Source organism: Trichosurus vulpecula, chromosome 6 (assembly GCF_011100635.1).
Source record: "Trichosurus vulpecula isolate mTriVul1 chromosome 6, mTriVul1.pri, whole genome shotgun sequence".
In the NCBI taxonomy this organism is placed as follows: Eukaryota; Metazoa; Chordata; class Mammalia; order Diprotodontia; family Phalangeridae; genus Trichosurus; species Trichosurus vulpecula.
This window is the reverse complement of record NC_050578.1, coordinates 83,164,592-83,187,824: the sequence shown is the minus strand read 5'-3', so window position 1 is coordinate 83,187,824 and position 23,233 is coordinate 83,164,592. Positions and strand designations below refer to the sequence as shown.

Sequence of the window (23,233 nt, the reverse complement as noted above, 5' to 3'; positions counted from 1 at the left end):
GCACAGTAGTTTAGGTAATCCAGAAGAGAGTTAGCAGATTTCTTTTTTCCCTTAAAACTTTTGTGTAAGCAGAGGCCCTTTTGTTTTAAAGATTAGCTGTTGAGCAGCGAATTACTTGGTTATAGTCTGCAGATGTTTATCAAATGACCATAAGTTTCTTGCCAGGGACTCAGTGTTTGCTATAAAGATTACATCTGCACTGTTACTTAAGGTCAATACAGGATGAAAGAGAGTCCACAGATTATCAAAAATATTCTTGGATAGTAAATTTATAAAATAACCTTTTTTCTCCAGCCCCTTCCTCCCAAGTCACAAATATATTTTTAAAATGTTTAAGAGAGGGGTTGCTAGAGATGCAGTGTGCTGTGATGGGTAAAGGCTCAGCTGGTCTTAGGATCTAGAGATTTGGGTTTAAATTCTGCCTCTGATACCTACTGGTCTTGTGACCCTGGACAAATCTCTTAACCTTTCAGTTCCCCAGGCAAGTCTGTAATACTATAAGTTGTTGAAGAATTGCTCATTTTCATTAATTTAGGGAGCTTCCTTTTTGTAACCAGTTGTGTCACATTCAAATAGAAACAAGTCCCTCGCTGGCTGCATTTTAACTTAGAAAACCACAAATTAACATTATTTTTGTTGTATTTTTCTTTATTTTGTTGAATCCCAGTTACATTTTAATCTCAGCCCTGCCATCCTTGGGAATTTTGTGGGCTATTTACAGTCCTTGAAGGAAGGAGTTAAACACCTTTGGGTCTATACCAATGGAATTACATGACTGGGAATATAAAGATATATCTGAAGCAGTCCCTGTCCTCAAGGAACATGCATTCTATTGAAAGAAACTGCAGGAACACATATAAGTATATACAAAATGTATATGTGTGCGTATGTATATTATACAAACGTATGTATAATATCTTCACACAACACATCCACACTCACTCAAGGTTATTTTTTCTTAGGTAGAAGCAGTAGCAGCTGAGTGATCAAGAAGTACATCATATAAGAGGTAGAGCTTTAGTTTAATTTTGAAAGAAGCTAATGATTCTGAAAGGGAGACATGAGGAAAGAATACATTCCCAGTTTTGGGAGGGGGAGGTAAGGGAGTCTATACCAGGGATAGGGAAAATTTCATGTTGGAAGGCCACATTAATATTTAGCTGTAATCAAATAAAGCTACATTCAAGAAACTTCAATTAGGTATACTTAAAAATGTACATTACTTTGTAAAAAAATCTAACTTCTATGTACTTAATTTTAAACAATGAAAACTATTTGTTAATTTTAAAGTTAAATAACCTTTTAATGACTTTGTCGTGTCTGCTTTTTGTTGTAAAGCATTTGAATATTTGGTTGCAGCATGGAGGTTCCCAGTTTCAATTGACCCTCTAGATGGGTATCAGTCATTTGTGATCTTAAGGGCATCTTGATTTGGGTTAAGTAGGAGAATGTAGATTCATAGCAATAGATGACTGAAAAGCAAGAAATCATTTGGGGGCATGTTGCCAAAGGCATGAGTGTTCTACTGCATTTTTCTCTATTTCAATCAGATCTTTCTTTTTTCCCACTTAATAGGATTTTTTTCTAATTACATGAAAAGATGGTTTTCAACATTCACTTTTATAAGATTTTGAGTTACAAATTTTTTTCTCCCTCTCTCCCTGCTCCTCCCCCTTCCCCAAGATGGCATGCAATCTGATGTAGGTTATACATGTACAATACTTTTAGACATGTTTCCACATTAGTCATGTTGTGAAGGAAGAATCAGAGCAAAATGGAAAAACCATGAGAACTGTATTTTTCTCCATCCTTTCCCCCCGCTCATTTATTCTATTCTTTTTTCTCCTTTTACTCTGTCTCTGTCCCAATGTGCCCTCTCTTCTATCACCCACCTCCCTTCTCTTATCCCTTTCCCCTCCTATTTTCTTGTAGGATAAGATAGGTTTCTATCCCTAATTGAGTGTGTATGTTATTACTTCTTTGAGCCATTTCTGATAAGAGTAAGGTTCACTCACTCTCCGTTACCTCCCCCTCTTCCCTTCCATTGTGAAAGCTTTTTCATGCCTCTTTTATGCAAGATAATTTACCCCATTCTAGCTCTCCCTTTCTCTTTCTCCCAATACATTCCTCTATCAACTCTTAATTCTATTGTTTAGATATCATCCCTTCATATTCAACTCACACCTGTGTTCTCTGTCTATATATACTACTTCTAACCACCCTAATACTCTGGTCTTTTCATCAAGAATGCTTGAAAGCCCTCAGTCTCATGGAATATCTATTTTTCCCCTGAAGAATTTTACTCAGTTTTGCTGGGTAGGTGATTCTTGGTTGTAATCCTAGCTCCTTTGCCCTCCTGAATATCATATTCCAAGCCCTCAAATCCTTTAATGTAGGAGCTGCTAAATCTTGTGTTATCCTGACTGTGGCTCTGCCATACTTGAATTTTTTCTTTCTGGCTGCTTGAAATATTTTCTCCTTGACCTGGGAACTCTAGAAGTTGGCTCCTGGCAGTTTTCATTTTGGGATCTCTGTCAGGAGGTTTCTATTTCTATTTTACCCTCTAGATCCAATATATCAGGGCAACTTTCCTTGATAATTTCTCGAAAGATGATGTCTAGGCTCTTTTTGTGATCATGGCTTTCATGTAGTCCAGTAATTTTAAAATTATCTCTCCTGGACCTATTTTCTAGGTCAGTTGTTTTTCCATTGAGACATTTCATATTGACTTCTATTTTTTTATGAAAGAATGAAAAAAATTTTTGCTTTGTTTTATTGTTTCTTGATTTCTCATAAAGTCATTAGCTTCCATTTGCTCCATTCTGTTTTTTATTTTAATTTATTCAATATGTTTTTAGACCTCCTTTTCCATTTGGCCAATTCTGCTTTTTAAGACATTCTTCTCCTCATTGACTTGTTGGACTTCTTTTGCCACTTGGCCTCGTCTGTTTTTGGAAGTGTTATTTTCTTCAGTATTTTTTTGCATCTCCTTTACCAAGCTACTGGCTCTTTTCCCATGGTTTTCCTACGTCACTCTCATTTTCTCTTCCCATTTTTTTCTCCACTTTCCTTACATGATTTTCAAAATCCTTTTTGAACTCTTCCATGGCTTGAGACCAATTTATATTTTTCTTGGAGGCGTTTGATGTAGGATCTTTTTCTGAGTGAGTGTTTTGATCTTCCTTGGCACCATAGTAACTTTCAATACTCAGAGATTTTTCCACTCTTTGCTCATTTTCATAGCTTATTACTAGACTTTTAACTGTTTGTTAAAGTAGGGCTCTGCTTCCAGGGTGGAGGGCACACTATCCCAAGCTTCAGGAGTTTTGTGCAGCTGTTTTTTGCTTCTTGGGACCTGTAGGTTTTCAGTTCTTCCAAGGTGGTATGATCTTAAGGAGAAGTGTTTACTACTGTCTTGGCCTGTGCTCTGGTCTGCAAGTGACCACAAGTGTTCTTTTCTGTCCTGCAACATGAGGAGAGTGGCTCCTCCACTGTGGCCACAAGTTCTACTATGCTAGTGTTACTCTTTGCCTCGGGACTGCCACCCAGGACTGTGACCCAGATCAGAGTATGGGCAAATCAACAGAGTCCTGCCTGCCTCCCAAGGCCTGCTCCTGGTTTGCTAAGACTGGGGCTGTGCTGGAATGACATGTGCTGGACTGTGCTCCATTCTCACCCAGGTGTGACAGACCTTTCCTGCTGACATTGTAAGTTGTCTTTGGTGTCGGTGGGAGGAGAGGCAGCCACTGCTGTCAGTGATTCAGTCTTCCTAAGGCCTGCTCCACATTTTCTCTCTGCACTGCCTGTGCTGGACTGCACTCCTCTCTCACCTTGGTGCAACAGACCTTTCCTGCTGACCTTGTAAATTGTCTTGGCCTGAAAATTTGTTTCCCTCTGTCTTTTTGTGGGTTCTCCTGCTCCATAATTTGTTTAGAATCATTTTAAAGGTATTTGGAAGAGTTTGGGGGAGAGCTCAGGTGAGTCTCTGCTTTTACTATGTCCTTTTCCAATTGGATCTTTCTTAGCATCAAACAATGGCTTTCAAATATAATTTACTGAGAGCTCAAACAACTCCATCTGTAGTTCTTTAGTACCTTGGTGATATCAACTAGGTGAGGCTGAAATCCTAATTTGAGTGTGATGTTATAATTTTCAAAGTCAGTTGACCTTTCTTTGTATTCTCCAATTATTAGGTCTGTAATAGCTGTGTATTCTTCAGATGATTCACATATATCATCAATGACCTTTGCTAACTAGAGAAAATGTTCATCCAAAATTTCCTTTTGAGGAATAAGCATTTTGAAAAAAGATAGTTTTTTTCAAAATGTTTATACTTTTTGCCACATACCATATATAGACTTAGTTTTACCTTGCAAAGAATTATTCAAGTTGTTTTGATTTGACATGATTTCACACAGAAATCCAGCATCCCTACAGAAATCTTTCAATAATTCACACTGCTGATTCTGTTCTTCATAAAATTTAACTATCTGTTCTCCCAGAGATAAAATTTTGGCTAACACCTGTCCCTGTGATAGCTAACACACTTTAGAATGGTATGACAAATCCACACTGAATGCCTCATTGTTCAACTTTAGCATTTTATGAAACTGATAATACTGTGTTGCATTTGCATGAATATAGTTAACAATACTTTTAACTTGTTGCAAAGTGTCACTTAAAATAGTAGCTTTAGGACAGAAATTTTGCTGATGCAAGAAACAATGAAAAGAAATGAGAGCATCTAGATCTGTTAATACTTTTTAATCTATTCCATAAACCCTCATGCTTTCCTGTCATGGAAGGTGCACTGTCTGTATGTAACACTAACTAAATTTACCAAATTCAGTCTAATTTCATGACATTTATCTTGAAAGCTGTTGAAGATATCTGTTCCCCATGTTCTGTTCACAAGTATTCCCAAAGTGCGTAACTCTTTGTAGCAAAGAAAATCTTATATTATGACCCAAATGAAGTATAAAACCTGGGCCAAGTCAATGGTATCAGTTGATTCATCCAAAGTAATTAAATAATATATATTTTCCTTTTGAAGTATTGCATTAAGTTGTTCTGTTAAGTTGAAGGCTAATTCATGCTGCCAGTCAGTTATGGTTCTCCCTGAAAGAGTCAGTTGTTTGTACTTTGAAACATTATTGGGGTCAAAGCATCCTACAACTTCAACAATGCATTCTTTCATAGTTTCTTCATCACTGAATGGCTTCCCTTTTTCCCCAAGTATATAAGCTACTTTATAAGTTGCTTCGGTGGCATTACTTCCAGGTCTTATTGCTGCTTGAAAGAATTGTCTTTGCTTTTGCTTTTCATCTTTTAATTTCTTTTGTACCTCTTCCTCTAATTTAAAATATTTGTGGTCCTTATGAGGGTTATAATGCTGATGAGCATTGAATTTCTTTAACGTTGATAATGTAGTATCATAGAGCAAGCAAATCATCTTATCTTTAGTAGAAACAAGATAATATTTGAATTCCCAATCCTCATTAAAAATCTGTTTTCTTCTGTGTTCTCTTGGTCTTCTTTGACATGATGGGCTATTAAGCCAAAAGAATTGAAAAAATACCGTTGATATGTGCAACTATTCATAAGTTCCACTTCAAACAGAAACACAATGCACCAGTGTCAAAAGCTGATAACAGATTGGTGTACTCGACCCCCATTAATTCTAGCCAACCAGCCTCATGTCGTAGTGGTTCCAGTCAGGCGGGGGAAGTTAGAACTAAATAATGAGCATAGCAACCATCAATTTACCCCATATGGCTTACTAATGTTCTAATTGTGCCAGTCATTCTGGGAGGATTATTTCATTGAAATTTATTTTATTCTTTAGTATTTTTAATATGTTGATTTTAGAAATAAAATGAAAATATAAAAGATAAACAAAAATGTAGTAATAAAAACAAAAGGATTTGTTTTGTAAAATGTGGATTCTGAAAAAAAGCCATACTCAGTGACTGACAAGGCCACATGTGGCCTTAAGTCCACAGGTTCCCCACCCTGGGTCTATACAAAGGCACAGATTAGAGAAGTGATAGCTCATGTATGAAGAACAGCAAGAAAATCAGTCTGGCTGAATTGAAGACTGTGTGAAGGGAAGCAGTTGGTAATAAACCTGGAAGGATAGGTTGGGCCAGTTTATAAAGGGCTAAATATTTGTAGCACTGTTAGTCACCTTTGTATATAATTATCATTTGATATGTACTCATCTCCAGGAACTTCTCCAAAATATCACTTTAGACTTAAGTGAAAATGTATTTTCAGCATTCTACTTTGCTAAGATTGGATTCTTTGCTTTTATCAGCAATCTGTGGTGGTGAGATCCATAAAAACGAAGGCCAGATCCAGTCTCCTAATTATCCTGATGACTACAGACCTATGAAAGAATGTGTGTGGAAAATAATAGCTTCAGAGAACTACAATGTTGGGTTAACCTTTCAGGCATTTGAGGTAAAGCCTTTTAACTGACCTTAGCAACCTGCCTGCTCAGAACACAACTGTGGCATTTACGAGCACCCTTATTAAATCATGGAAGAAATACAAGGATTGTCTATAAAATGTAACATTGAGAGTTAAAAGATGTTTTTTCTCTTCCTGTTGCAGAATTCTTCAAGATGATTAAAGTGAGTTTATTTTATCTGTTTTACTAGAATAGGAATGTTTTAACAACTGATAGTGGTTTCACTTGACAAATGCATAATGCTGTTCCATAAGGCTGCTTGAGGACACCACTAAATAATTACTCTTATTTTTTTCTAAACCTACTATTAGAATGGGGAAACTATTTTGTTAATTTTTTAAAGTACCATTTCTTTATTGTTTGGGATTAAACAAAGATTTTTTTACAGTAGAAAATGAGAGTTCACTGGCCCAGTATCCATTGTCATCATCATCATCATCAAAAAGTGATTATGTTATCAGGAAAAAAATTGACACCAGTCACGTAAGTAATAACAAACCAGGACCAAAAGAAGGCTGAACATAGGTCCAGGGCCAGAAAGCCCAGAAGTGAATGAACATTTTCCAGTGAGGAAGGCAGAAGCGAACTAAACATCTATTAGTTAGTAGATCAAGATGTAGTGTCTAGGGACTCCAAGAGTACAAGATAGCTTTTGTCAACTAAGTGAACCAAGAGGGCCAGTCAGCAAGCATTTATTGAGTGCTTACTGTGTGCCAGGCACCGTAAAAGAGATGTGATGGGGAAAAAAAGAAATATAATGGAAATAAAAATACAAGCTGAAAGAAAGTCTCTGTCTTCAAGAAGCTTGCATTCTAATGGGAGAAGGCAACAATTACAACAGTTTAATAAAGATCTAAAAAAAAAAGCTAGACTCTACCTTAAAATGCCTAGCATTTTATTTAAATCTTCATTAAATTGTAGGAATTGAAAACCAGACATGTAAAAAACCTCCCAAAATAGATCCTGTGCGGCACTTTCTGCTTAGGGCAGCAGCCATGGACTATGCATGTAAACAAACTGTCTTCTGTGTTGCACAACAACCAAGTCAGCTTCCTCCATGGCCAGGTACACCAGCTCTGCTCCCCCTTCTTTTAACATCAGCCAGGACCTGTTGTTGAGAGCTGAAAAGTAACAATGGGGTGTCGTGTGTGTGTGTGTGTGTGTGTGTGTGTGTGTGTGTGTGTGAAGGTACCCAGCTCCAGGATGCGGGGTTTGTATAGTAGACAAAGTCCTTTGGAATGCGCCAGCAGTGCAGCCTTTAGAGGAATGAGCATATGATTGGCCTGGGCTCTTCCTGAAATTGAAGGTTCTACAAGGAGCCAGCCAGGGCGAGAGGCCACACGGACAGAGGTTACAGAGGACACTGACACTTCAAGAAACAGTCTAGGATGGAGTGAGCTTCCAGGGTGAAAAGGTTTATACAGCATGTTAGACTAAGTCCTGTGGAGATTATTCAGCAATGCAGCTTGGAGAGTGATGAAGCCATTTAAAAAGCATGGAATAAATGACTATTATGTGCCAGACACCACGCAAGGCAGTAGAGATACTAGTGAATAAAACAGAGTAAAATGATCCCTATTCACAGTGAGTTCACATTGTAGTGGAAGAGACATATATGAGTGTATGCAGTACATATAGTACGTATCAAACTGTGTAGTATAAATAGGAATTTAATACAGCTTCCTAGTTTCCTTTAAGTATCAGCTAAAATCCTTTCTTTTACTGGAATCCTTCACCAACTATTCTTAATTCTAGTGCCTTCCTTTTGTTAATTACTTCCTATTCTACATATGTCTTGCTTTGTATATATATTTGCATGTCTCCCCTACTAGACTGTAAGCTTCTTCAGGGAAGGGACTGTCTTTAGCCTCTTTTTGTATCCCTAGTACTTGGCATAGTGCCTAGCACATAGCGGGTCCTTAATAAATTGTGATTGATTAATTGTGTATAAAGCTAATTTAAGTATATAAATTTTATAAATATATACATACACACAAAGTGGTTAAATACGATGTTGGTTTTTTGTGGAGAGGGCTCTAGCAATTAGGGGGATCAGAGGAAGCTTTCTGCAGAAGATAGGAACTGAATTATACCACACAGAAGGAGAAGTAATACATTCCAGGCATAGAGCAGAAAGGCATGAAGACAGGAGATGTCTTATCATGAGTGAAAAACACAGAGAAGGCTGATTGGGAAGACTGCACCATGTAGAAGGAGGAGTAATTGAGGTTGGAAAGGTAGGTTGGAGCCAAAACAGAGGAAGGAAGAAAAATCTGGGTCAAATCAGATATTGGGAATTCTGTGGTCTGTAATTAAGGCATAAATCAAAGTTCCAAAAATCAGAAAGTCAAGGCAAAGGTGAGGGAAAATGAGAGCCAATCTAATCCAGCATGCCTTTATTAAATACCTTCTATATATGGGGCATATTTGCCAGGTCCTGGGAATAGAAAGTTAAAATGAAAAATAGTCCCCTGTCCACAAGGAGTTTATACTTTGGGAACAGGGAGGTGAGAGGGGATGCATTACTTCCCTATCTCTGCCTCATGGTGTTCCTTTGCTTCTGTGTGATATAACTCAGTCACTGTCTTCTGCTTAAAGCTTTTTCTGGTCCCCTGAACTGCTAGGGCCCCCTGCCAAAAAACGACAAAAAAAACTTTGTTTATATGGAGAGAGAGAGAGACAGAGACAGAGAGAGAGAAGAGAAGAGAAGATGGGGAGGGAGAGAAAAAGAGAGAGTGGGTGGGGAGGGAGAGGGAGGGACAGGGAGAGAAGGGAAAAAGAGAATATTTGAAAAACTTTTAAGTACAAGAGGGGTTAAACTTATTCTTCTTAGCCCCAGAAGGCAGAGCCAATAGTGATAGATAGAAGTTGCAAAGCAGAAGATTTCAGCTTTATGAAAAGAAAAACTCCCCAACAATTAGAGCAAGGCAAAAGTGTACAACAGTTACAAAAAGGATCGAAGGTAATTGGTTCCCTATCCCTTGAGATATTCAAGCAAAGTCTGGCTGAAGGGTGTTTTCAGAGATAATTTTTATTCGAGTTGGTTAAAATAGATGGCATCTGACACTTCTGCCAACTTTGGAATCAGAGATTCTGTAGGTGGTGTTTAGGAACAGTATATGTGTATAGACAGGGAAAAGAATCTTCCAGTTATTCTCCAAGCTGCACAAGCTTTGTGGAGGAGACATTTTGTGGAATTCCTCTTTAATAATAGGGGACTACAGGGTTTAGAAGAGAAAGAGAGAGAGAAGGCATTAAAAAGAAAACAGAATTGATATTTTAACCCTTAGCTGTCACAGAATTTTGTTGCTATTGTTCGGTCATTTTCAGCCGTGTCTAACTCTTCATGACCCCATTTGGGGTTTTCTTGGCAGACACTGGAGTGCTTTGCAATTTCCTTCTCTAGTTCATTTTATAGACAAGGAAACTAAGGCAAACAGGGTTAAGTGACTTGCCCAGGGTCACAAAACTAGTAAGTGTCTGAGGCCGGATTTGAACTCAGGAAGATGAGTCTTCCTGACTCCAGGACTGGCACTTTATCCACTACACCACCTGTCAGTAATTATCAATCAAAGAACAGATTGATAATTATTGGCAAGTCAATATTCCTGAAATTGAGATAGTACAAGCATTTGAGAAAGGCAAAACATAATTGTGATTTGAAAGCCTTTATTGCTTTTGAAGGAATTTCTGATTTTGATAAGCACTGAATGAACCCTCTGGGGACCTGGGAGGGTGAAAACACTGCCACAAAAGGCAAGGGATTTCCTCTTTCGGCTATGAGTCTATGCCTAATTGCCTGATGATAGTGCGCAATTTTTCATGTGCAAAGTTATTAGTATAACCTTGTTTAATAATTAGTGAATTTATTCTTTATCCTTAGAAAATGTTATATCAATAGACTGAAAAATTCTGAGAAGCAGGACACTGGAGAAGATAGCTATGTAGGCTCAGATTCAGGAAGATCTGGATTCAAGTGCTGACTATGACACATTCTGCGTGACCTTAACCTTTCAGTTTCCCAGGTGACTCTATTAGATTCTGAACAATTTTCAATCCGCGTGGCCATAGGGAGTCCCCACTGCAGGAGTTTTTTGTTTTTTGGTTTTTTTTTTAATCAGTGAAGTTTTATCAAGAGTTTTAGCCCAAATAAAACAAAAAGAAGAAAAAATAAATTGAAAAACTTGTGTCATCCCCTTATTTAACCAAAAAAAAAAAAACCTTTCAGCACTTAAAGCAGAAGGGAAAGCTTGGGAGACAGGAAATGTTTATAGCAGTGACTTCAAAGAAATGTAAATAAAGCAAAAAAGTGAAATAAACATAGGGCCTACATATGTTTGAATTGGAATTCCTTCTCTTTATACACATGTTAATTTAAGTGTGTTTAAGTCTGTTCTACTTTTTAACATTTCTATGCATTCTCCATTTTGGAATATTGTGCTTATAATTATGAGGCATCTGATAGCCTGAACTGCCATTACTGTGGTAAAGCATCCTAGACCTGGACACAAAGATTTTTACCCTGTAATGCTTAGGCTATTGCCTAATAAGAAGCAGTTCTTTTACGTCCTTTAAACATTTCCTGTTAACTTAAAAATAGTCCTTGTGAAGGATAGGAGTGTGTATGTGTGTGTGTGTGTGTGTGTGTGTGTGTGTATACACACATACACATATATACATAAATGCTGTATATAATCCTGTTTGTCATTATTTTATGAATAGATGATGAGCTATAAGGAAGATCAGTCACTGTGTGGATAAATTATGGTTCTAGTTACACTGCCATTGTGAAACATTAACATTTTTCAGTCTAACAAAGATTTTATGCCTTAATCCTGTGTCATTAATGTGAAAATGTTGACTGAGCCCAGGTCCTTAGAATGGAATGGATTGCCCCACTGTCTCTACTTTACTGACATGTTTCCCTACATGGAGTCTTCCCCGATCTCTTCCTCCTTCTTAACTCTCCTTGCTTTTCCCCATCCCAGTAGGTAGCCCTTCCTCCTTAAATCTCTCATTTCACAGGCTGTACTACTTTTCCTCTGCATTTAATCATTTTATAATATCGTAGTTATTTACATACATCTCATCCTATTACTTGATTATATGCTCTTTGAAGGTAAGAACTGTATTGATTTCAGTTTTGTGTATGGGCCAGCCCAATGCCTGGCCCATAACAGATGTTTAATAAACTATACACAAATTATACCATAGTTTATGTATTGAGCAGCAATTACGAGGCAATTTAAAGTCAAGGTAAAAACTGGAATTTGAGCTCCAAAGACTTAAAATTTACTGTAGCTTTTTCAAATGCCAGTTGCAGTTCTATAACAAACTTTCATGAAAATACCTCTTACTTCTTTTAGAAGATATTCATATGCATTTACATATGCATAGATGTAGCATCTAGTTTGGTTTGCTCCCTAAATGTCATCTCACCTCTGGTAGTGTGTGTGTGCACACATGTGTCCTTATAGCACTTACTAAACACCTCACATCTCTGCTTCCTAACCCTATTTCATCCTGTAGCTGGAGTGTTGTTCCAGTAGACTGCTGGGTCTTCTCTTCAGAAACTATCCATACATAATCATAACATATAGAATTAAGATTGAGTCCATAAATAGTACTAGGAATCATTTGATCTTTAATTTATTATAAAACAGCCATCTGTCAGATGACAGATGAAATTGGGCTTGATTGAAAGCTTAGCATGAAGCGGTAGCACAGTGGACTAAGAATTATGATATATGGATATGAATCCGAGTCTGTATTTTCAGAAACTGACAAAGGTTTTCCATAGGTATTTCTTCCAGGATTACACCAAGTGCTGGATAAACTTGACAGGACTGCTGGTTACAGAACATTAACTACTTGAGAGGCTGAATGTCAGGAGGATGGACGGAGAGATTTAACTGACAATCGAGAATCAATCAGATGTGAAATTAAAGCACCTCTGAATTTTTTATTTGATGGACACATAATTTTTGGGGGAATGGGTTGATTCTGTGAAGCGACATACACCTGTACAATTAATTAAAACCTCAGGAGCAGGAAATGTTAGCTGTTTAGGCTGTTATTTTTGTCCTTGGTTTCTCTTGGTCTGGGTATAATCTTTTGGTTTCATTTACTGATTCTTTCAGGTCATTCAGCAAACATTTTCATGTACCTTCTTATATGAAAGTTTTGGACTTCTTAGTGAAACTTAAGGTCTGGTCCCCATCCCTAGTCTTTATATGCAATGTCTTAGAAAAGTTAAGAATTGAATAAATCTAAGTTATTATTGACATTATGTGTCATGCCAAAGGCTACACAAAAAAGGGCAAAAAAAGGGCATAGTAGAGATTTGAATCCAGTTTATTTTGGCCACAAGCATCAAACCCTAATGTTATTGTTTATAATTTCAAAGGGAGTAATTTGCCTCTGGTGTTCAACAAGGGGAAATCTAGCTTGCTTTGCTTCCTAGATGTCTAGCAGTAGTGTGAATGTGTGTATACATGTGTTTATACCACTTAATAAACATCTCTAATCTCTACCAGTTAACACCATTTTTTCCTGCAGCATTAATAATGTTGGTCCTCTCTTCAGAACTCAAGATGGTGGTTCCCCTTACAGATTTGATCTACAGAAGAAACTTCTCATGGCAGCTGGGCATGCAGATAACCTCCATCCATTGATCTTTTACTTTTAAATCAGATCTATCCAACAGGTTTTTAGCTTATTGCTCCTACATTAAGGCTTTCCTTTCCTTTTGGAGCACCTAGCACTAAATCAGCATTTTGATCATTTTTCACTAACAGTACTGTCTTCTAGGCTAACCCTTTGGCAAGCAGCTGCATTCTTTGGCAGAAATTTTGCTCAACTGGCTTGATTTTTTTGTATTTCGTGAACATTTTAAAGTATATTAACATGTAGAATCTTGGCAGTCTTAAAAAATCATACCAGAAGTTTTCCTACAATATCTCCTTACCGAAGACAACATAGAACTTCCTATTCTTTTCTATATTATTCTGAATTTATTTTTGTCAGTTTAAGATACATGGTCCAAAGTGTTTTCCCCTTTGAATACCTTAGTAAGTGTATGAAATCACCACTGTCACTATTAAAAAGCATTGATGATGTGTGTAATTGTACATGATAGCGTACTTGGTCACTTCAAGTATGAACTAGAAATTAGATTGAAATAAGACGGAAAGATTTTTTTATAAATTCCTTGGCCTTCCTATTCTTTTTTATTGTTTCTTTGCCAGATTGAGCTTGGAGTTATTAATGTAACATCATTGTACTCAATCTACTTTCTTTGCTGAATCTAGATATTTATACCCAGCTACCTGCTACATTACTTTTTTTGTTGTTCAGTCAGGTTTAGCTGTGTCCGGCTCTTCAGGACCCCATTTGGGGTTTTCCTGGCAAAGATACTGGAATGATTTGCCATTTCCTTTTCCAGCTCATTTTACAGATGAGGAAACTGAGGCCAACAGGATTAAATGACTTGCTCAGGGTCACACATCTAGTAAGTGTCTGAGGCCAGATTTGGACTCGGGGAGATGAGTCTTCCTGACTCTAGGCCTGGCACTCTATCCATTGTGCTGCCCCATTACATTATTAGATGAAGAAATTTGAGCTGTCAGAGAAAATGTGTTGTGCTTATTTCTAAATAATGAAATCATCTTTCTTTGAAATTCATATTTCTCATTTATGTGAGCATATATTGATATATAATATTTAAAACACAGTATAGCTAAGATGTGACTTGTCAATTTTGTACCAGGGAATATATGAAATATTATTGTACAGTGAAAATGATAGACATTGTCTCATGCTGCAGAGACAGCTGATAATGCAGTGGATAGAGCCTTGGGCTTGGATTAAGGAAGACCTGAGTTCAAGTCCAGCCTTAGACTCTTACTAGCTGCATGACCCTGGGCAAGTCACTCAACCTCTGTCGCAGTTTCTTCAACTGTAAATTAGGAGAATAATAGTATTTACCTTGCAGAGTTATTGTAAGAATCAAATGTGATAATAATATTTCTAAAAGGGACTTAGCACAGTGCCTGATACATAGTTGGAAGTACATAAATGTTTATTCCCTTCCCACCTTCTCATGGTTTGAAATCAATGATATGCCTGATAATTTCCATATTTAGTTTTATAAAAAGTGTTGACTCTATTGAAATTATTGAGCTAGTGGCATTTTCCTTCTGTTTCTATAGGGGAAAAAAGGCAGTAGAGTGTGCTTTTAAAGGTCCAGTCTTCAAAGCAAACAGTAATTCCCAGTTCAAATTTGTCGTTGTTGAGTATGGTCAAAATTTGTCACCAGGAGGAGGGGTAAGGAGTGGGAATCTAAGGCCACCGAAAAACAAAACAAAGCAACAATAAAAACACACCAAGCTTATAAAGTTCCACAAAACTTTGTTGGCTAAGTATCTGTCCTGATATTTGCTTTTTTTCATGTAAAAGAAATCAATCAAGTTTCCCAAACATGTAGGAAAAAAAGTTTAGATTGAAGCCTTCTTAACTATAGACATTGGAAAGTGAGTGGTGGTCATGTAATATACTAGTTCAATTATAGCAAGCCAATTAACAGTAAAGTGTTTCATAGATTTAAGAGGAATGTAATTTCATATTATCAGGTAGATTGCAAAAAAAGTATTGCTGGTTAAGCAATTTGTTTCCAGTATTTTCTGGAATAGAAGAATGGCTTGGTTAAAGAAATAAAACAAATCATTATAACACTTTTATAGCTTTTAAATAAATTATTTGGGTCCCTGGGTATTTTCACCAATTTTGAAGTAAATTTAAAATCATGACTGTCATCATTTCCAACTCTTTTTTATATATAAAGCAAAAAAAAAAGAAAGAAAAGAAAAACATTCAGTTTCATATAAGAATCTATCTTTTTTTCCTGTAGAGAGACCTTTGAGATCTACTCATCTCTCAGATTTGCCCATCTACTGAAGAGCAGTGGATGAGAGGTCATTTTTGGGTTTGCGAAGTATAAAGGAATTCTGAATGCCCATGAATTCCTTTGGTCATATATACTCCTTATTAATACTATAAGCAGGGTGAAATAAATATATACATATTCACATATATATATGCATAATCTTTTCATACTTATATGTGTCCATTTACATAATATATGCCTATGTTGCTGTGACATTAAGAATTATTTATGTATCATTATTTTCATAGAAATTTTATTCTCTAGAAATAGTCCATAAACTTAGCAAAAAAAAGTCAGCACCAACTTTCCCTATTTCAGATTGAAAGACATGATAGCTGTGCTTATGACTACCTGGAAATTCGAGATGGATCCGATGAAAATAGTCCTTTGATTGGCCATTTTTGTGGTTATGATAAACCAGAAGATATCAAGTCGACTTCTAATACGCTGTGGATGAAGTTTGTTTCAGATGGAACTGTTAACAAAGCTGGGTTTGCTGCTAACTTTTTTAAAGGTACAAATCAAAACTTTCTAGCTAGAGAAAATTTATTTTTCTTTCTTTCCTTTTCTCTCCCTCTCCCCTTCCCCCTCTCCTTCTCCTTTCTCTCTTTCCTTTATTGTTTCCCCTTAGGAAAGGTGATTTGATACTTCGCATTGAATTAAGGAGCAGTCGGTTTACTGAATGAACAGTACTTCTGAGTGTTCAAAATAGTTGTGATGAAATACAGCATTAGGGAAATGGTGGCATTTATGTATTCGTAGCAACAATATAATGCCTATTGTTAAGTTCTTTCTCTTTTTACTCTGAGAAATCTTAAATTTAAGAAGGGGTATAGGGGTATTCTGACCCTCTAGTCATTTCCGGTGTTGCCAGGCAAGACCTTATCTTAAACCACTACAGGTAGATGAGTGTCTTACCACAATATTTAATGCACAAAGTCCTTTAGCAGAACATTTATATATATATATATATATTTTATAAAATAAAAATTTATTTTGTAAAAAGATCCCCTTTATTTGTGGAAAACAGTTCTCTCAAGAATTTATTTTTAATTATATAGCTAAATGTCCATTTATTTCCACAATCAGTAGCTTTCTGATTTTTATGTTTTGAAGTGTTTTATTATTTTCATACTGAATGAGTCAGAATGACATTGTTTTCTTTCTCCGTTATAAGTGCAAATGCACACTAATTTTATTTTTTGAGCAACCTATATTTGTTGTTTTCTTTTAAAAAAATTCATCCCCCATAGGAAAATTTGTACTCAAAAACTAAAATGGAAAATGTTTTATTTTGTAGTTCTGCTTTAAATGTACACTTTTTTTAGAATAGAGCATTTTTTTTTTTACTTCTGAAGAGCAAAAATTTAGCGTTTCCTTAATAGACATCAGAGTTCAACATATGTATTCAGAGTAAGGGAAAAACTGATTAATTTTTTTTCACTTCACAAATATATCACACATTCAAGCAATATAGAAAGATTTAAACTGAATTTTAAAAAAGAGATTAGATCAGTGAGTAGATTTTTTATCCCTGCTACTGATAATTGCTTTTAAAACATGTTAGCACAAATATTCTAAATATTACTATGCAGTTAACATTCAGAAATTCCGTAGTCAGTAACATTTTCTTTTATGCTGGTGTTTATTGTGTCTTTTTAGCATCAATCAGATCAAAGCCCAGGATTTGGGTGATTCTGTTCATCTATTTTTGAGTACAAATTCAGGAAAACCTACATTCATTCTATGGGAGATAAAGTGCCCTTTTAAGTGACCTTGTTACAGATTTGCATTCATTCTCTTATTACTTATGCAACATTTAGTTTTCTGACACCTAAATTCCTATAGGTCATCCACAAAGAAATTATAAAGCAGGGCTGCAGCTGTCAGTTGTTTCGGGTGAAAGAGTTGATTTCCCAAGTTCTAGTTTTACAATGAATGCCTTTAATTCCATAGAATATATTTTAACATTGTAATGATGATATGTATACCTAAGTACAATGTTTAGTTTATATATGTGTATGTATTTATGCACACATAGATATATATACACATATGTTTGTATACACAAATTATTATAAAACATATATTCAGTTCACCAGAAATGAGAAGGATCATGATAGATTATTTTATTATTCTCCCTCTTGTCCATAGAGGAAGATGAATGTGCAAAACCTGACAATGGAGGGTGTGAACAGCGATGTGTAAACACTTTGGGAAGTTATCAGTGTGCTTGTGAACCTGGCTATGAGCTTGGGCCTGATAAAAGGAGTTGTGAAGGTATGTGCTCATTTCCAAAATAAATCGATAACTCACACTGGATCAAAATCATGCTTTGTATAATTTGCTAGATATGTAGTAGTAGGGAATGATTGTTCCCCAAACACACCTCAGCTTGAACTTCACTAGAGTGCTTATTAATTTAGCCCTGGGTTCCATGCCATGGGATAGCCTTATAAATTAGGCTGCTTTAATTCTTTTGGTATTACAACACCTATACTTCCTATCATGTGATTTAAGATGAAATCATTTTGTTCAACATTGTTGTGGGCCAGCATACTAGTGGAACTGGGAGGATATGAGTTAATTCTCCATATTACCTCAATCCCAATCAGGGTGATCTTCAAGCACAGTAGCTCTGATGCATATATGGAAAAATTTGGGTTAACTTTACCCCCAGGTGGATTGATGTGAGATCCAACTGTGGGCCTTTTGATCAAGAAAAATAAGCAGAGCATGTGGACTGGTTCTCTCTAGAATTAGAAATCAGAAGAAGCATCAAGCATTTATTAATCACTTACTATTTACCACATGCTAGACAATGTGTTAGAGATACAAAGTCAAAAATGAAGTTGTCCCATCTCAAAGGGTTTACATTTTAATTAGGGAAACGCTGCCACCGTATATAAAATGCAAAATGAATACAAGATAACTGGAGAGGGAATGCATCTGGTAGATGAGGAAAGACTTCATATAGTGACTTACACTTTGACTGTATTGACGCCAATACTGCCGGTTATTGGGAGGCAGGGAATCCATTTTCAGTGAGGGGATGTAATCAGTATGCTAGGTGAGAGCTCTGAGAGGTGATTTCCAGTAGCCTTGGGAAAAGGAAGAACTTTTTTTCTTATGTTTTTTTCTTCTGTTTTCTTCTGTTTCAGCTGCTTGTGGAGGACTTCTGACAAAGCTCAATGGCACCATAACCACCCCAGGCTGGCCCAAAGAATACCCTCCCAATAAAAACTGCATTTGGCAGGTGGTGGCTCCAACCCAGTACCGAATTTCTATGAAATTTGAATTTTTTGAGCTAGAGGGCAATGAAGTAAGTAAAGATTACATGACAGTTTCCCCATCCCATTCAGTGAACTTCTGAAGATATTTTGAAAATAAAAAAAAAATGGAATCAGAGGTCTGAGATACAAACGATGGCTTTGCTATTTACTGTTATATGGTCTTAGATCATTTAATCTCTCTGGGCCTCAGTTTCCTCAATTGTAAATTGTAAAATTGAAGTGTTGCAAGATCACTTCTAGCCTAGATCTATGATATATATATATATATATATATATATATATATATATATATATATATATACACATATGTTTAAAATAATAGAAATGAGTAGAGTCTCCCGCTCTGCACATTATTTCTGTCTCTCTATTTGTCTACTCTTCATATTTGTTTTTTTCTTTTTTTGTTTTGATTTCTCCTTTTCCTTCTTCTCCTTTGCACATGCCTTCTCCTTTGCATCTTGACTTTCTGCTGATGATTTATTAAATTATACTATCTTATGAAAATGCTCATTTTATTCCATAAATTAAATAATTTTTTAAAAAAGAAAAAAAACCAACAAATTGACACTTGCTGTTTCCTTAGGGTACCTTAAAGCCTGGTATCTGATGCATTTATAGATATCCTACTCTAGCAATCTCAGAGTAGTTTATTCTTGAAGAATTAATTGCTCCCTCTAGTATGTTGGTGAGTCATCAGTGAAGATAACACGTTAAATCTTCAGATTCTGTGCAATTCTTGCCTATATTCTCTCTCATAACAGTATCAGATATTTAGAAATAGAAGGGATTGAGGCTTATATAGTCTAACCATTCAACTTACAGAGGAGGAAACTGAGGCCCAGAAAGGCCCACTTAAAGTATTCTAAGTAGTAGGTGAAATAGCTGAGATTCAAACCTGTGACCTCAGACCTCAAATCCAAAATCCTCTCTAAAAACTCATGTTGTCTTCCTCCACAGATCTATAGTATCACAGATTTTGTGAGAAGTCATTGAAATGAAAACTGAAATGAAATGAAAAAGTATGCCAGTTGCAACAAATCCATTGATATGCTCTAAACTTTGATTTGTTTAAAGGATGTGATTTCCCAACGAATACTATGATTTCATGAAATCTTTACCCTGAATGACAGGTTTTTTTTCTGAAACCTACTTATAGTAGGTGACTGACATTTTGATTTCATTAATGATAACATGAATCAAAGGAGCTTAGAAGTTTCAGGGGTGGGAGTACTTAAGGTAAAATGTTTTATACAAAAATGAGGTTAGATACTAAAAAATATTATACTATTAGAAGTAGTAGTTCTTTCATAAAAAGGTGCTTTGCTAACCTTGTAACACCTCCCAGAGTTGCTTAAATTATAATGGCATTACTGTTTGGAAAATTTTAACTAGGTACTGTATATTTTCATAGGTTCATAACTTGGCTTTTTTTTTGGAGGGGTGAAGGCTGGGCAATTGGGGTTAAGTGACTTGCCCAAGGTCACACAGCTAGTAAGTGTGTCAAGTGTCTGAGGCCGCATTTGAATTCAGGTCCTCCTGACTCCAGGGCCGGTGCTCTCTACTCACTGTGCCACCTAGCTGCCCCATAACTTGGTTATAAAATAAATCTGTCCTAAGCAAAACTTGGTTTGTACAATTTCAGACGAAAGTTAAAACTTTATCATTTTGCTTTGTCTTTCTCCTTACCCCAAAAGAGAAGCCAGTACTAAACGAATGCCCTGATTCATTTTTTAATTGAAAAAAACCTGATTCTCTTCTTAGCAAGGTATGCTTTCTTACATGTATACCTTTGCTCGATCTTGTATTCCCTCTTTGTTAAAAAAAAAATAAATGCAGTGGTATCAGATAGAGAAAATAGTTATTTTTTTCTCTAAGGACGTTTGCTTATTAATCACTATGTTAGCATCATAAGGGCCTGGCTTCAGTGGTAAGTTATATGCATTCGTTAAGGGCATTAATTACACCTTTATATAATAAGGTCATTCATGCTGCCTGTGGAATTCAAAATGTACAATAAATAGAGAAACCTTGGTAATGGATCACAGAGTCATCTGTATAAGACTTAATAAAAAACCCAAAGGATACCTTGCATTCATTTAACTCCTCCCATCCATATGAAATTAGAACACAGCTTATAAAACAAATATCTGGAGTTTCAATCAAATTCTTGCCCTGACTTCTCTGAGGGACAAACAGACATTCCACCAATTAATTCAAAGAGGATAAGAAATTAATGTGAATTTCAAGTTAAAGTTATTTTATTGGATTTTTAAAAGATGTGATTATGAGCCTTGGATTTGAATTCTTAGAGGGAAAGTGTCCTGTATTTTCCCATCTTCCATGTTGGTGACTTTTAAATTGAAAACCAGTAAAGATGCTAATTCTGCTTTGGTTCCCTTAAACATGTGTAGCTGCTTAGAGCATCCCTTTTCTCCCTTCCTTTTACTGTCTTTTACTTCTTATCGCCAAGCTAACATTTATATAGCTGGTATCTGTATAGTGCTTTAAGATTTGCAGTGTACTCTTCACACACACACGTACATATACACATAACGTGTGTATATAGACACAAATATAAATACATACAGACATATATATACATACACGCATATACTTATACACACACACACATACACACATATAGGCACACATTTGATCCTCACAACTGTGAGGTAGGTGGTACAATTTCCCCTGTTTTACAGATGAGGGACTAGGTTGAGAGAAATTGAATGGCTTGATGATTTGCTCATGGTCAGCCAATCAGTATGTGTCTGAAGACGGATTTGAACTCAGGTCTTCCTGACTCCAAGTCTGCATTTTATACAATGGCAAGTCATACATTCTTTGAGTCTCAGTTTCCTTAACTGAAAAATGAGGGTGGTAGAGTAGATGACATCTAGGATTAGTCTAGTACATCCATGATCCCATAATCATATGAAAATAATCCTTTTTCTTCATCGTTTTCCCTTTAGCTGTCAGTCTTCAACTTTCTATGACAAAGCTAGGCAGAAAACTTAGGGTGTCAAGGACATTATATAAAGGTAGAGCTGTGAAGGTCAATTCAATTGGAAAAAATAAATATTTATTAAGCAATTGTCACATAATAGGATTTAGCAGTGGTATATTCCTGGGATAAACAAGTTGCTGGAAATAGACAAAAACCAAAAAGTCCCTAACCTCAAGGGTCTTGTATTCTTCTCTTCTAAAATGCTTTTAAGTTGACTTAAATGAAGACCTTTCACCCCTGCCACAGGTTTGCAAATATGATTATGTGGAGATCCGAAGTGGATTGTCCTCAGACTCCAAATTACATGGCAAATTTTGTGGGGCAGAAGTACCTGAGGTCATCACTTCCCAGTTCAACAATATGAGGATTGAATTCAAATCTGACAACACCGTTTCTAAGAAGGGTTTCAAAGCTCATTTCTTCTCAGGTATGGAAAGTGAGATGATGGTAGGGTATAAGGAGAACCTCTTATTAGACAAGACCAGGTGTCTATTATCATCCATTTTGTTTTATGTACTTAGCCAGGATGACCAAAGACTTGGAATTTTGACATATCATTTAAAATTGGCTTTTCTCTATTGGAAACTAATTACTCCTAAACACATGAACATCACAAAATATCTACAGCATTCTAAATGTAGTTTTTTTTAAGGTTGTCTATTTACCAAGTAGCATATTATCAAAAACTTTTATAATTAATTTTAAATTCTCTTTCCCCCTCCCTCCCTCCCTCTCCCCCTCTCTCTCTCTCCCTCTCTTTCTCTCTCTCTCTCTCCCCACAGACAGACACACACACACACACACACACACACACATTTGGTGTATATTATATATACACATAGAGATATATTAATATTTTCTATATTTTCTATATTAATAGCTAATATTTATAAAGCACTTTAAGATTTACAAAGCACTTTACAGATAATCATCTTATTTTATCCTTACATCAAGTGTGGAAGGTCGGTGCTATTTTTAGCCCAATTTTACAAATGAAGAAACAGAGGCAAATAGAGGTTAAGTATCTTGCCCAGGATCACACAGGAGTAAATATGGGAGGCCAGGTTTAGACTCAGTCTTTTTTCAGTCCGATCACTTTATTTATGGTGCCACCTAAATATGTGTATTATACATATTTGCCACACTGAATATGTGTATAACATAGTTATAAGATTATACTTTATTTTTCTTAGGGCAATATGAAAATCAATATGCCTCCCCTTATCACACAAAAAAAATTATAATGTCTAGCACAAGTTTTGGGCATAGAATTTACTTGATAAAATGGTGTAGTGGATAGAGAACTAAGCCTAGAGCCAAGAATACCTTCAGGAAGACTTCATTTTAATCCTCACTTCAGACACACACATTTATATATTGGGCAAGTCACTTAACATCTCAGAGCTCAAAACAGAGCTCTCTGAATCTTTAAGTTGCATTGTACTTGCTGGCTTGCTTCAGCAAAAGGAGTCCCCTGTGCTGTTGAAATCTTAGGTTCACACCAACATTTTTTTTTA

At 36.1% G+C, this 23,233-nt stretch overlaps 1 protein-coding gene across 1 annotated transcript in view; it reads left to right on the top strand.

Annotated features, from left to right (window-relative positions):
* Positions 1 to 23,233, top strand: part of TLL1 (tolloid like 1) — a 332,054-nt gene that overhangs the window by 231,676 nt on the left and 77,145 nt on the right. Inside the window, exons 12-16 of the mRNA XM_036763870.1 lie at positions 6,317 to 6,462; positions 15,735 to 15,930; positions 17,571 to 17,696; positions 18,578 to 18,738; positions 21,963 to 22,143. Coding sequence (XP_036619765.1) covers positions 6,317 to 6,462; positions 15,735 to 15,930; positions 17,571 to 17,696; positions 18,578 to 18,738; positions 21,963 to 22,143 — 810 coding nt within the window. The remainder of the gene's footprint in view (positions 1 to 6,316; positions 6,463 to 15,734; positions 15,931 to 17,570; positions 17,697 to 18,577; positions 18,739 to 21,962; positions 22,144 to 23,233) is intronic.